Below are 17,381 nucleotides of genomic sequence, written 5' to 3'. Positions count from 1 at the left end.
AAAATATAATATTCAAATATACTTATGAAAATGGTATATTTCGATTTATCGAAACTTACTAGCTTAAGTTTCTATAGTAACTTACTAGGTTAAATTTCTATAGTGACTTATTAGGTTAAGTAACCACAAGTTGATAAGATTTTGTTCTAATTATTTAATTTTATTTTAGTTACTGAATATATTTAAAAAAATACAAGGTATTAAATATTTTATTTAATTAATATTTTAATACTTTTAAATAACAAATTTAAACATTGATTTGTAATTTAATGTATTATTGAAAAGTACATAACCATCAAAATATGTTAAAAGATGTTATTTGTATGTTATATATTAATTAAAATACGAATTATAATAATTAGATTACATATTCCTTATGTAATCTAATTATTAATAAATATTTTTATATATATTTTGTTATTAAATATCTAGATATTTATATATTGTAAGAAAATGCATAGTTAATAGAAAATATATTAATGAAAGAATAAAAAAATTGATAAATTGATTTATTGTATATTTTTTATATATAATATTATATATTATACATATTTTTTCAGATGGGTATGCGTAAACATGCTCAATTTGTTGCTCGAACAGTTATGGTTCAAAATAATAATATAGAGAAAGCTGCTCGTTTATTGAATAATATATTGTCAAAAGAAGGTATTTTTGAGCAATATAGATATACAAGATACTATGAAAAACCTACTCAAACAAGAAGAAGAGTTAATTTTGAAAAGTGTAAAGCACTTTATTCTGAAGACATGAATAGAAAAATTCGTTTCATTTTAAGAAAAAATAGAGAAGATCCATTTCCTGGCAGTTCATAAAACATTTATTAATTTTGATATTATTTATAAGTCAATATGTACATGATATGATTGTATATTTTTATTTTATCGATATTATTCATATGCACAAGTAGCATAACATTAATAAATTATGAAGTTAATATAATGTAACATTCAATAAATTATAAAATTTAATCAAATTAATCTGTAGAATAAAGTACAAATTAATAAAAATATGCATAATGCAATATTTAAATTATTGATTTAATGCATATAAATATATAAAAGTATACAATTTTTTAATGAAAATATCAAACTGTATATTATTATATTTTTAAACTATAAACTATAAACTTTAAACAATATAGATAATATGATATGCTATGATAAAATTCTTTTTTGGCTTAATAATTTTTTATATTTCATATTTATGTGTATATATATATATATAAGATATATATATATAATAATATATATATATATATATATATATATATAATAATATATATATAATAATATATATTATGTATATATATATAATATATAAAATATATATACAAATAATATATATAAAAAATATGCTTTCAATAAAATTTTCCAATAAAATATTTTTTCTGTTACTTTTTTATTGAAATTATTTCTGAATTAACAAAATTTAAAAGAATTTTTATATACATATTGTGATAAGAATTAAAATTTTATATTAACGAAATTTTTAAATTAATTTAATTTCTATTAGTAATAAAATAATAAAATATAACACAAATAGATTTTATGCAATTATTCATATAATTTGAATATAAATAAAACAGAGATAAATAAAATAAGTATTGCGTTACGTATATAAAGATAATAAAAAAATTTGTAAATATTATTATTATATTTGGTTATTTTTATGATTTAATAGGTCATATTAAAATAAAAGAGATTTTATTTATATTATTATTATAGCATATAATATTGATCAAAATTTTTTTAAAATACCTTTATATTTCATATTTAAATATAAAATATAAAACTTTATTAGAAATTTATATTCTCAATTTTTAAATTATGTTTTCAAATTTTTTATATTAAAACAGTTACACGAGTGACTTAAAATCAAGCTTTGTATAGTGGCGCCATTGTATGAATTATTTGAATCATCTACTTTAGATCTCCGTTGGTAAATAAGACTCATGAAATTTTTAAATCGATTTAAAAATAGTTTAAAATTATATATCAATGTCTTAATAATTTTTATTTTAATGAATGGCATAAAATTTTAAATCAATTATTAATATTTATAATAATTTAATATAATAATTTATAAAATAATGAAATACTATGAAATTAAAATATAAAATAATTCATAATAATTTACAATAATTTTTATAAAGAGATCGATTATTTTCTTTAATCAATTTTAAATATACTTTTTTTGAAAATTTTTCTTTGGATTTAATATACAAAGTTTTTAATAAAAAGATGTTAAATATAATAACAAAACATCATAATATACATTATTTTAAACAAAATAAAAAAAAAGAAAATATATATTTATAAATTTTACGTATTATATATATATTATTTTTGTAAAATACATATATAGAATATTAATATTTATTATTATTATTATATATATATATATAATATATAATATAACAATATATATATATAACATAATATACGTATACGTAATTAATACATAAAAATAGCTTTAAATTTCTAGAGATTCTAGAGATTATTTTAGGGATAAAAATAAATGATAAAATTTGATAAAACAACATAAAATCTGATAATAAAAAATGTTGATTAAAATTTATTTATTAAGTTATAAGCAATTGAAATTTATGTTAAATATTATCTAATAATAAGTCTTAATAATATTTACATAAACCAATTTTTCTGTTTTATTTATGATTTTGTTTCTAGAATTGAGTTTCTCACAAATATAATAACTTTTCTAATTTTTTTTTAAAATAATATCATTCTACATATATATTATAGAAAGTAAAAATTAATACTTATTTTGATTTTCAATATTAATAAAAATTTGTAAACTAATGATTTCATTCATCATTTTATTAAGTTTATGTGATAATATAATCTGGTATAAATGTTATCGGTTTTTAAATTTAGATTTATTTACAGTTTTCAAGAAATATATCATAATTGTATATATGTATGCTAACTATATTGCAAAAAAAAAATTACATTTTTTAATTTATTTTCAAGATTATTATTTTATTATTTAGAATATATGAGAATAATCCCATAAATTATTATTAGTTTTAATGTTTTTTTTTATATTTGTGAATAAATAGTGTTTAAATTAATAAATTAATAAATATGGAAATTTTTTATTAAAAGTATTACATGCAATATTATTACTGAGAGTAATATTGCAAAATTAGCAATATTATTTAAATTTTTAGTTTAAGTCTAAAACTTTTAATAGATTTTAAAAAAATATAAAAATTTTTCTATATATATTTTATAAAATACTAGAAATAAATTTTTAAAATTAAATAATAATTTTACGAGAAAATTATTAATTGTTGCATAATAAATTTTATTGCAAAATTAAAAATATTAAATAAATTCAACTTTTTTTAAATTGAAAATTTTTAATTAGAAGAAGAACTATTAAATTTATATTTAAAATAATAATTCAAAAACAGCGTTTTTTGTATTTTTCATTTTAAATCAAATTAAAAATAGATTGAAAGCTTTCTGAATAATATAATATATAAATAGAAACAATTTTCAAACATTTTATATTTTTACAATGATTGAAATGAAAAAATGTTAGAAAATAATTTAATAATCTAATATTACAGAAAGATAATTATATAAAATAATTATATAAAAATGTTATATAATTTATATAAAAATAATTATATAAAATTTTTTATTTTTTTAAATTTTACTTTCCTTCATATATATGTAAATATTTAAAAGAAAAAAAAGAATAAAATAATAATTTATTTATTTAATAAATATGCAATTAGTAAATGTTATCATATCTAATGATTTATATCATTTATATTGATTAAAAAAAATTAATAATAATTTGAATAATGTAATAATGAATAATTTTCAAAATATATATTTTCAAAATAGAAAAAATTGAGTGAAATTACATAAATAATGATTAATACGTAGAGAAGAATGGAAACATAAAATAATAACATATTTACCAATTTTAAGTTAGATTACATTTTTTTACAAAATTATTTATTTATTACGTACTATATATCTGTTCTTTTATTATTTAATCACATTTAAAACATCTTAAGAGCATCTTAAATAGTAAATGCACTTAAAATCGTATTTAATTTTAAACATATATATATATATAATATTATAATTTAAATATATATTAATACATATATATCATAAAGCAAAATTACATATACAAAATAGTATATAAAAATTAATATAATTTAAAAAAAATTTATCTATTATTGAATATCTGATTATACAGAATAAATATACTGAATTTTAATTTAATAATAATCGTTTTTTAAACATTTTGGTAAATATTTTTTAATACGAAATCGTTATTAAAATGATTGTAAAATCTAAAATTTTTAAGAAAGATTAAAAATATAGTCCTATTAATAATTGTTATGTTATTATGAATTATTACATATTAATAATTTAATTAATTTTTAACTTCGTTCAATTTTATAATGTTATATTAAAATTTACATTTTTTAAAATATAATATATAATTTTTAATGTAAAAATATTTATTAAAATCTAAAAACTGAGTTATTTTTGTTAAAGTAAAATCTATATTTGTATTATATATTATCATTATAATTTAATTTTTAATGATTATTCTGATTACTCTGTGCATTTTAAAAAATTACAATTACAGTAAATATAAGTTTTTATTTTTTTTTTGCTAATTTATTTTAATTCAATATTTAGGTTTTCTTTCTAATTTAAAGAGATTATATTTTTATATAATATTTTTTTTTAATTCATAAAAATAATCTATTATAGTAATAGTGAATAGGTACATTTAAAAAAAATGATTGACAAATTTTAGAAAAAATCATGCGTAAAATAATTCAATTAAAAATTAAATGAATTATCATTTGCTATTTTTGATTATTATATTATCGATTACAATTATTTTCTTACTAAGGAATTTGGTACTATTTTTCTTGCCAAACTATCGAATTTATTCATCAAGAAATTAAAATATCCGATAAAATTTTTTTGATGTCTTCAAAAAGTTTTGATATCCGAGAAAAAATAATTTAGTAAAAACTTCTTTATTAAGTACAACACAGATTATAAAAGTCAAGCAGAAAGCATTGAATCTTTGATGCAAACGGAGAAGTTTATTTTTTGGAGAACTTTTTAAAGCTAAATTTAAGAAATTATTATTAAAAAAAAATACATATATATATTATATTTTAAAGTTTTTAAAGTTTTGAAATTACAGTCCGACAATTGATTTACAGATCATATAATAATAATACTATATAATAATACTCTGTAATTACAAGAAAATAATTATTGCTTTTGTGACTTCTGTTTTACAGGTTTGAAAAATTTTATTTCTAAATTTTCTAAATTAAAAAAAATTGTCAGATTAAGAACTTTTTTATGCAAGTGAATTTTAGAACAAATAGAAAATTAACAAAAAATTAATTTATTAGAATAATATAATGTTAAATATTTAAAAAAATTTAATTCTGAGAAGAAGCTATTCTATGATATATTAGGAATAATATTTATTAATTTTTTTATAATATTTGTAATATTTTTTTTGTAATATTTAATAAATGCAATAAATATATTGCAAGAATGATGATAGAGAAAAAATAAAATATTTTCTTTTTAATAAGATATTTTAAGATTTATTACAACTTAATAAAGATCATTTGTTTCGAAATAGAATTTCTATTAATTACAATTTTTCCTTATTGTGAAATAATAAAAATTTTAAATTAATTATCAATATTAAAAAAAATTAATTATTTCATTTACACTAAGATTATTAAATAAAGTTATATTTTATAATATGAGATATTTATATTTTTAATATTATAAAAAAATTATAAATATCTTAATATCTTTGTATCTTATTATTTATTATTCCATCGTATTTGAAAAATAAAATTAAAAATTTCATTTGAAGAAAATTAAATTTACAATCTCATTTCCTTTATAAAGAAATTATTGTCACCATTTTATATTTTTCTTGCAACTATTTTTTTTTAATGCACTTTTGTTTGAAATAAACTGTATATTAATTAATTCTTCTAGAAATAAAATTATGGATTATTAAATAACGCGATGTTTTTAAAAGAATAACAATTTTGCACAAATCTCAGAAAAATAATTTATTTAAAGCAATAATAAGCTAAGATATATGTACAATACCAATATTAAAATATTCTTTATTAAAGTATAAAAAATTATATCTTATTCTCCATATTATAAAAAAGATATGAAATATATAGCCTGTATATTTGTATTTTTTTGATAAATAGATTTATTTCGTTTAAATAAAGAAAATGTTTAAATAGAAAATTTTTGAATGATGAATTATTTAGATAATATAATATGTGCATATAGAATAATAGTATAGTATATTCATAGAATATCTTTGAAGCATTTACTCTAAGGGTCAATTCAAAAGTTGGTTGGAACAAAATTATCGAATGATGTTTATTTATTAAATTATAAGCAATTTAAGTTTACGTTAGAATCCATTTTTTACATAACAAATTATGAAATATTATTTATGCCTATCTATTCTTTTATCAAAAATTTATTACAAAAGCATAATGATGCCAACTGATAGATAACTCGCAAGTAGTGAACATGGATGAATCGTAAATTTCGAGATGGATAGCATTTGCAAACGGTTCGATATAGAGGGAAGAAACGAAATAGATAATCTCCTGGGAGAGAGAGCAGTACAGTTCCAGGCAAACTGCCGAAGATAGTTTTGGATTCAGATTCTCTGAAATTAGACTAAACCGCGTTTCGAACAGTAAAACGTCCTCTGTTCTCCATGGAGTCATTTCTCTATGTTGATTTTGAAACATGAATCTTCCAAGTGTTGGATTTTCTACACGACGATGAATTTTCTGTTAAACGAATATATTTACTTTTCTTTTTTTTTAATTTTCGTTTGTACTTGATGCATAAAACTTTCAATGTAATATATTTTCAAATTTTGTATCTATACTTTATCTAATACAATTACTTATATTTAATTATAATTGTGAGATATATGATTTCGCTTGTAAAAATTTCATTCATCGCTCACTCATTGATTTGCGTGATTCAACAACGATAATAACGACAACGAAGATAAGTAACATATCACATCACATATTAAAACAAAAAATTTTTTTGAAATATATTAAAGCAATAGATTTGAACACAACATATGTAGATAAGAACATGCAAAAAAGAACATGCATGTTTAATATTTAAAACTAATTAGGAAACATATTAGAAAAATAGTAGTGAGAGATTACATAAATATATGACTTGATAGAGATAAGATTTTTAAATCATAAAATGATGTGATAAATGATAATGAATAGCGACAATGGTAGTCATGTAGTAATAAGATATGTTGAATACATTAAGTAATACATTTATTAATATAACAACATTCTTTAATTTCATTACATACATTAAAAGTAATGAAGATAAGGTAATAGTATTAAAAGATAGAAAATCGAAAGAATGAGAAACAAGATTTACAAGAGGAGGTGATTTTAGAAATGAAGTAGCAGTTCAAAGGATCTCATAACTTTTAGAGAGGTTCATTGTGAAGCGATTACTCTTGACTATTTGCTCATGAATACCACTCGTTAAATGTACATGGGGAAAGGGAGAGAAATCTTCGTATATATTGGGGAAGGGAATGACTGAAAATTGCTTTGAAGGTTGTACGATTAATGCAAAGTTTACCTTTTGTCAATTCGACGAAGAAATTTGTCCATGATTGAAACAAGGAAGTTGCGACGAAGTTTGTATTATATCGTCGTGCTAAATCGAATTTTTAAGAAAAATTTTATTTTATTCTTTAATTTAATTAGAGTTATTTATTTTATATGGAGAGGATCGATATTGAATAATATAAGATATTTTCGATTGGTTTGCAGAAGGAAAGATTGATAAGAAATCGAACTTCTTAGAAAAATTTTATTCTTTAATTTGTTATAGTTATTTATTTCACATGGAGAGAATTGATATTGAATAATATGTCATTTTAGATGTTTTCAATTGGTTTGCAGAATGAAAGATTGATAACAAATGATATCTATTCCTTTTTTCATATAATATCATAGCTTATATAACATAATAATTTATTAAGATGTTTTAACAATTGATTAAAGAAAAATTTATAATTGACCATTAAATTAGAATCAAAATCTTGTTGTGATAATTAATTCAGAAAAATCAAGTGAATGTTAACAGATATTTTAAAAAAGATTTTAAGATTTTTTAAGATAATCACTGAATACTTTTCTATGAATTCACATCCTCACATTGTTAAATAATATCAATGAATATCTTATATTAAAAATATAATTAAAAATAAATTAATAATGATTAGATCAAATTTAGAACATTTTTTAATATAATTTTAAATATTTGTGCTTTTAAGTGTAAAAATTGATTAAAATTTTTTATTAGAAAATTCAAAGAATTTCGTACAATTTTTCATATTAACAAAAAGAAATGAAAAATGACAATTACTACTGTTCTAAAAGAACATGGAAGGAAACAATTTCATCAAATAGGAGTTCGATTAAACGATAAAGGAAGAAATTGGAAAAAACCAATCTGTAAAGTGTTAGAACTCAACTTGCTGAAACGTATTCTGTTCAAAGATCAAAGAGTATGCTGGCAAATATCCGTTTGATTCCGCTAGCTAGAACAACTAAAAACTTTTAGAATTAAACCCATTAATACAGATTCAATGATTAAACATGTGATGGATACATGATACATAAAGTTAAAGTATCTATTTTCAATTAATCTAAATATACAATGAACATGAATAAATAACGAACAAAATGATTTTTCGAAATTAACGTTCTCCTAGTGTTTTAAAATTATATGAATATGTAAATAATTTTTCTTTCCTTTAATCTTTAACTTAATCTTTTTCAATATCAATACTGATTATTAATATTTTTAAATATTTCATCAATAAAAATTTATATTCTAATTGTTCAAAACATTGGAAATAATATCGATAGTCGGAATCCGTTAAAATTTAATATTTATAATATAAATAATTGTTTTTTTTATTTGTTAATTTTAAAATTTTTAGCTTCTTTGTATAAATAAGATTATTTTTTTAATTTCATATATTAAATTATAATATATGATATAAAATTTAAAATTTTTTAATATTAAAATAAAAAAAAATATCAATTTATGATTAAACTATCTTCTAAAAATTTAATATTAAAAAATCTATAGGATGTATAAAATATAAAATATAAAATATCTAAAGCAAAATACATATTACAATATTTGAAGAGCAAAACAGATTTGTTTTATTTTTATTTTTCTTATAGTTACATTCATAAAAATTTTATTTTGTATAAATATCCATAATTTGTCTAGAATAATTAATTTACAAGTAATTAATATGTGAAATTATAATTAATATGCTAGGCAAAAATTATCAAATGGAAATTTTCATAGTATTTGAATAAAAAAATATTAATTTCTTTTGTAATACATTTGTCATACTCGATCCAATATAATATTTGATTATTCAATATTTATTTTCTAATTTAAATTTTATATACAATCGATCAATAAAGTTTTCATATTATATACATACATCTAGTCTATTTTATTAGAGAATACTAGGAACGTGTAGATCATATATTTTATACATATATAATATGAAACAATTTTTTTTAAATGAAATATCATTTCTATTAAACGAATTGAATTTAACCCATTAAAATATCAATATTATTTTTATTTCTTAAATATAACTTTATATAAGACAGAGGAAAAACAAAATTTTAAATTATAAAATATTTAATACTTAATTATTCAATGAAAGATATTTTTAAACGAAATTATATATATATATATATGAAAAAATGATAAAAATTGATTGATTTTAATAAATTCAAAGAAATTTTGAAAAATAAATTGCTTTATGCATTAACTTACATATAACATATGTGCAATATATAATAATAATATTCATACAAATTTTTATTAAAATCAGATTTTTCAAGTTAGATGAATTTTCTTATAAGATAACGTATGAAGATTTTTGTGACTGACATTACAACTTTTCTAATATCAATTTTTAAACACAAAAAAATATTTTATAAATATTTCAAATTGCATTCAAATATCTCGAATTTAACTTCGTGATAAAAATTTTGATAAAAACTTTCAGAATTGAATTATTAAATAAAACTTTATTTATTTATTTATTAATACGCATCAGCACACAATACGATACTACGTATAAACATTTATTCCTGTTGATTATCACGAACACTGTAAGAATTATAGTTTCATAAAGAGTTAAAAACTCTTTAATTAAGAATCATCACATTTCATTCGGGATCTGAAAAAAAGAAACGAGGACGAAGAAAGACAAAGGCTTGCTTTCTGACCTTTCTTTTACTTTTTCACGTAGCCTCCATTTTTCCGAATGTCTGGTCCCGGCCAATGAAGCGACGGTTTACCATAGTGAAATAATAAAAACGGTTTGTTTAATGTTGTTTCGCTACGTGTCGAGCATAATAAAACCGATATAATCAAGCTAAGTGCTTCAGTCGAATATTTCACTTAATTGCGCATAGTTATAATAATCTCGCGAAATGAAGCAATTATTATTTTTACATCGAATTTCGTTTTGAACAGTTTTCTTAAAATTTTTCATTTTCAATGGAATCTTTAATAATGTTTGCTTCAATATTTTTAAATTTTGAAGCTTAACAATTCCGTTATTATAAAACTATATGATTAATAATATAGTAAATATATATTAAAGTTTCATTCTATTGGAGGATGATTTTTTTTTCATTCTATGAAGTAGTTTTTACAATCTTCCTTTTTTTATAATTTTACGGATAATGAAATTATTAAAACAAAATATATGTATAGATTTTTTAATAAAAAAATAAAAAAAATCTTTTTAAAATTAATAATAAATTAAATAATAACAATTTTTTTTATTGTAATGAAACTTTGTGATTATATAGAATATATTGGATTATATATTATATATGTAATTTTTAAAATTTAGAAAATCAATGTTCAAAGTTTCAGTGATTTTTTTTTCGTTTTTTTAAATAGATAGGTTTTTAGATAAAAAATGTTTAATTTTTAGTGCTCTATCAACCGATTACAAAAGGAAAAAAAAAATCAGACAAAATTATGTTTAAAATATTGAAAAAATATTGAAAATTCATTATTTCAAAAAAATTTCTCCTCGATAAAAAAATAATTCGGTGTATAATTTATTTTTTTCTCGTTAAATTCTCATATAATTAAAAATAAGATAATTATTGGAAAATCATTTATCATTTGAAATATTAAAATGTAAATGAAAAAAGATAACGTGAATGTAATAAAAAATATTATACGTGTTACAGATAATGTAAACAAAAACAATAAAATAAAATAGCTTTACAAAAGATTACGTAATATAAAAAAACTGAAACTGAAAATAAAGATCGTATAAAAAGTTGTATAAGCAAAATTTGAGTCAAATAGAGAAGAAAAATTATAAAGAAAACAGTTATTCCACTCCTAATCGAAATCTCACTATCAGATCCAGGCGCCCGATATCTTTTTAACTTTTTATTAGGTTGTTTCCCTGCAATTATTACTGCGGAACACGACATTCATATCCATTCAAGGTTGTTACAGTAATTTAAAGAAAAGTTTCGAATCGAAGATTAAGTCAAAATGTATCAACTGAAATTTATAAGAACAAAGATGAAAATATCAGAAACGATTTTAACGATTTCAATTCATTTTACGATAAAAAGAAGACACAAAATCGAGATAATAATCGAGTTTGAGAGTGAGAAAGAAAAATCAAACCATCTTTTTATAAATATACCGTTAATTTCAATTAATAAATTTTTAATTTTTTAATCGCCAACAATTAGATCAAAAACTTTAACTTAAAAATTTTTATTCAAGTTTTCTCTTAAAAAAAAAAATATTTTTGAAAATCAAAATCAAAATCTCACTTTCAATATCGTAAAAAGCGAAAAGAAATAAAAGGAGATAAAATATTTTGAAAAATAAAAAGATGAGAATTTTACCAAAATTGTTATCTAACCGTTATCGACTGTGTCTAAGCACGAGTACGAGAGACAGTGTGACAATTGTACGATTAAATGTTGCAGTTCTACGTGAAATGGCTCGCTCTATTCTTTTATCTTCTTCTTTATTTTCTTCCTTTTATTGCTGTTTGTCTCACTTTGACAGTCACTCGCTCCTGTTTTCAGTTTGGCGTCCAGAAATACTCATGATGGAACCCGACGAGGATGTAAGGCGGGAAAATAAATCGGAGGACAGAGAACGAATGAAGTTTCTCATTTATCGAGACGTGGCCCAGTTTCGAAGGATCGCTTCATCCGATGGAACGATTCGAGAAATACTTTACTCTTAAGGGAAATGTAAACATCCGATAATGGATTCATAGCACATCTTTGGGTAATTGCATCTGATTTTCTGTACAGCTTTAAGCTTCTCCAATTAGGTGTAGATCCGTATGAAAACGTAATTTCGAGAGGATACTCATAACGAGGTGTACTCGATCACAGAAATAGCTGTGAATTGAATTACGATGAAGATTGCTTGCTTGGTTTAAAATGCTTGGTTTAAAACTTTAAATGTGGTAAGAAGCGCAGAATTTAATGAAAACAATATATATTTACGAAGTATTTGTTATTATTTAATATTTGTTTTTAATATTTATTATAGTACATGTTGCATTGATTTATTTTTGAAATGAGTGTTAATATTCGTGAAATAACTTTGAAACCTAGGTCATACCTAAAAGTTAAAACAAATGTAAAAGTTACAAAAATATCGATTCAGGTTTATTTATTAAATTAATAAGTAATTCAAGCCTACTCTGTATAGAGATAATAAAAGTGTCTTTATCATACATTTTTATAATTAAATTTCTCATTGTGTATCCGGTTTTATAAAGTTAAAGTAAAAGATTTTAGATAAATGTAAATTTTAAATATTTAATTTACATAAGATATTCTTTATTTTATTGATTATTTATTTATAAAAATTTTTTTAGTAATTTATTTTAGAAAAGAAGAAAGATAAGTAAAAATTTAATGATATCAGTTAAAAAATAATATAACAAAATTTATGATTTAATTATTCGTGCATCACGTTAATACTAATTGGGAATATAAAAGGAAAGATTGTTTTTATCATCATATTTAACTAGAGATTTAATATAACACGTTTTATTAATTTGAATAAAAATAAATTAATTTATTAATTTATCAATTAAAGTTATTAAAATTAATTTTTTGTAAAAAAAAAATATCTAGAAAAATTATATAATTATCCGTATAAAAAAAAATATTTATTTATATTTTAACATTTCAACGATCGATCATACATTATGATTACATGTATAAATAAAAAATATGTTATCCATCACTTTTGTGAATAATATAATAGAATCATTATTTCGTGAAAAAACATGTTTATGAATAAAAAGAAGTTAAATGTATTCACATGAATCGGAAAAAAATATATGAAATGAAAATAATTATCGTTTTTAATGAGCCATTGATTATTTATACATAGCAAAAAGTAATATTTTATGAGAACTAAATAGACGTATCCAATTATAACAAACATGATGATTTATTATTACTTTATTTTTTTTTTTACACGTTTTATTATATAACTATCATTGAAAATTACGTACTGTATGCAATAATCATTAAAATAATAATCGAGAAAATGAATCTAGTTATATGATAAATAATATAAATGAAATGGAATAATTCACAATTTAATCTAAATTATAGTATGCACTTTATTAAGTAATATTTTGTATTACCATGAATTATAATTTGAATTACTGTGTTGAATGTAAAATTTTAAATAAATTAATTAAAGATAAATAATAGAGATTTTATATATGTATTTGCAAGTGATGTTTTGAATTTGGATAATAAATAATATAATTTAAAATAAAATTTTAAATTAACACGAATATTTTCAGATTATCTGATCCTTCTTTCGATCAAGAATCGGTCACATCAATTCTCTTTCAAGAAAAACATTATTTTGTATTATAAATTAGATGGTTTGTTTATTTGATACCAAACAATTTGAATTTCGACGAATTTAATTTCTATCTTTTAATCTGATTTCACGGTGAATAAATATAAATTGCAAATAGCCAAAGTTAATCGTTTAATTAGATATTCAATATCGCGCATCACTATGATATTTTCCAAGTCAAAAGTTATTTTTATTTTTTTTTTAGTGACTTGTTATCAAAAATTTAAGAATTTTGATTGACAGGATGTGACTAGTCGTTTATTTTGTCACTTGTTTTATAAAAAAATTATAACTTTGGATTTCGCTTCGGAATGTTTAAAACTTGTTTTTGATAAGAAAATGTTTAAATTGATATAACGTTCTTTCTTATAATATATATATTTCTTTAAAATATGAACTTTAGAAATTATTTTTACGATTTTTTTACGATATTTTAAAAATTATAAAGTAACAATAAATAAGATATTAATTAAGTTAGATAATTTGGCAATATCTATATTATAATAATATAATAATATATAATAATATAATCTTTATAATAAATGTAATATTATTAGTTGCCAGTAAAAAAAAAAAATAACACTTATAATTAAATATTTTCAAATAAACATTGACACGTATTTAAATAATTTCGTTACTGTTTAATTTATAACAATTATTTTAATAATTCTATTTCTTCAAACATATCTATGTTTTTTCTATATATATCTAGATAACAATAAGGTAATTTTTTGTAAAGATATCACAGATGTTGGATCAAAGTGATCAGTATGCTATAATATTGTCTGAAACTACTTTGATGAACGAAGAATAAATCTGTTTCTTTTTTCAATCTTATGATTACTTTTTAAAATTTATAGATTTTTATATTTTTCATTTTCTTCGTTTTTATAACTGTTTTTTTGCAATAAATTTTCAATGAGATTTTAAATATATAATATAATCGAAATATTATATGTTTAACTTTTTATTCAGATGAAAAAAGTGTAAAAAACGATTTTTATTATTTTTTTCGTGATTTTCTAATCAATTGCAATTTTGCCAAAGTTTTGTTTACACGTCATCTAATACGCTAATCCTTCTAACTTTCCAAAAAACTTTAGTTGTATGGTCCAATTTTAAAAATTTATTCTATCTAAAGGATGATTGAATATTTTTTGCCAGAAAATTATTTGATAATAATTCTTTCCATAATTTTACATAAAAAGTAAAGATGATAAATCTGTAATTGTTGACAATATAATTTTTATCTTGATCAGTCTTTGGGATAAATATTACTATTTTTTTTTTACATATTATTATTTTTGAATATATTAAATTAAATTATTAATTATATATATATATGTATATATTTTGCAGATATTTTGATAGAGAGATGCTTGATAAAAATCTATAAAATTTCATTAAACTTCAAGTTAAATTTTGAACAAATATTTATTATTGATAATAGCATAGGTATTATCCATAAAAATTTCCATGATGTTTAGAGATAAAAAAGATACAGATGATAATAATGTTTAGTAAACTCACAGAAAAAACATATCTCACTTGCAAATTTTCTTTTCTATTCAAAATTCATTCAACATTATTATCGCAATTCTTTTGTATCCTATATTGTCTATGCATTTATTTTTATATTCTATGCCTTTATGTCTCTCATTTATTTTAAACATATTATATATAAATTATATTTGCGAAAGTTTAATCTTTGCCAAAGTATAATATTATTATTAATAATATTCATTAGATTAATATAAGATAATTTAAATGTAATTATGCTATTCAATTTCTCAATTCATTCTTTATAAATTTTTGAGAATGATCATTTTTCACTTGCATTGGCCACAGACGCAAAGATTAATATTTTCAATTTTTATATTTTCATATTTGTATGCACATGCAGATGCATGACTTTTAACATCAAAAGTCAAGGTATATTTTTGCATTAAAACATTTTTATATAAACATTTGATTTTTTTAGAGTTCAATTTCATTAATTTCAATCGAGCTTGTTTAAATGTACACGTAACAACTCGTTTTACGTATTGGATAGTAAAGTTTCTCTTTCATCTTCTAAATATGTTCCATTCTAAATATTCTGATCATGTAATTTTTTAATATAATGGCGAAAATATTTCCACTTATTAACCCAATTGAAATGAAAATTAATAATGTAAAGTAAAATTTGAAATATATGCGAAAACAATAATCATGCAAGTATATATATAGAGTTTCTATAAAATGATAATCTTGGTAACACATTTCAAAATCATTGAAATTGATGAGGAGTCTCCTTTTTTTGCATAATTATCAAATTTGTTTGAAACAATTTTTCTTAGATTATTAGAAATGTCTAAAAAATTGTGACGACTGTTACATAAAACATTTTATATTTATAACATTATTGTTTTCGATTCGAAAAATTATAAAAAAAAAATTTTAAACGCAATTTTAAACGTTTAGATAATAACGTAATACATAATATATATATATATATATATCTTAAATTTGATTTTATAGAGAAAAATTAATATCATACGATGCAGTTAAAGAATAATTGTTATCTGTGAAATATTTTAATAAATATAATAAAAATCAATTCTTTTTATCCATTTATTTTCTTAAATCTAGCATAATAGATAATTTTTTACTCGTCAAATTCGTACGCGTAACAAAAATTACGCACAAAAATACGTAAGAAATCTTTCCATTCACCAATCAATTAAACCTCGTTGATATCTTTTATTTTACTTATTATTTTCCTATTATTTTTTTCATATTCATTTTTCACGTAAGCAAATCAAATTTGTAACTATAGTTGACCTCCTTCTAAATCACAAAAAAAGGATTATATTTTATATAATGGATACGTAAAATTTGGATATATTGTATACAAACATATATATATTGAAAACCAGAGTGTATTATCACTTTATTATTAACTGTACTATTTGAATTCTATATTACTAATAAATAAAAAGAAATCGAATCCGATCTAACAGCAGTAAGCAATCGAATTTTATCTAGACTTAGGAAAAATTTTTCATTTTTCGCATAGATTTGCGTCAATAAAATGATTTTTTCCACAACAAACATGCAAAACAATAAACATGTATCGACGATTTTGAAATTATCAAAGCGATAATGTTGAACTATGACGTAAACACATTTAAATATATATATATATATATATTTAAATAAATTTCGTGTTTCGTCATGATAATTTCATTGATTGGATTTGAATGGTGTTTGGCCATGACCGAGTCACACAATGATAATATT

At 19.6% G+C, this 17,381-nt stretch overlaps 2 protein-coding genes across 5 annotated transcripts in view; one reads left to right on the top strand and one right to left on the bottom strand.

Moving 5' to 3' along the window:
* Positions 1–17,381, bottom strand: part of gudu (Armadillo repeat-containing protein gudu) — a 40,597-nt gene that overhangs the window by 8,200 nt on the left and 15,016 nt on the right. For 2 of the 4 annotated variants that reach the window (XM_086902986.1, XM_086902987.1), the window contains exon 1: positions 1,779–1,909. The exons of the other annotated variants lie outside the window; for them this stretch is intronic. The gene's annotated coding sequence lies outside the window, so the exon portion shown is untranslated. Of the gene's footprint in view, positions 1–1,778; positions 1,910–17,381 lie in introns of those variants that run through there. 4 annotated transcript variants of the gene reach the window in all.
* mRpS21 (mitochondrial ribosomal protein S21) lies at positions 63–1,042 on the top strand. Its single transcript, XM_012488758.3, has 2 exons — positions 63–197; positions 561–1,042. Exon 2 carries the CDS (start codon positions 561–563, stop codon positions 831–833), a length of 273 nt encoding a protein of 90 aa, XP_012344212.1. The 5' UTR covers positions 63–197; the 3' UTR covers positions 834–1,042.

Source organism: Apis florea, unplaced genomic scaffold (assembly GCF_048593485.1).
Source record: "Apis florea isolate Af1SG1 unplaced genomic scaffold, ASM4859348v1 contig_2274_pilon, whole genome shotgun sequence".
NCBI lineage: Eukaryota > Metazoa > Arthropoda > Insecta > Hymenoptera > Apidae > Apis > Apis florea.
The sequence above is the reverse complement of the archived record's forward strand: the minus strand, read 5'-3'. Positions and strand labels throughout refer to the sequence as shown.

What these genes read in the sequence shown, in the direction of transcription:
- mRpS21 (XM_012488758.3), top strand. Translation starts at nt 561, where the DNA reads ATGGGTATGCGTAAACATGCTCAATTTGTTGCTCGAACAGTTATGGTT.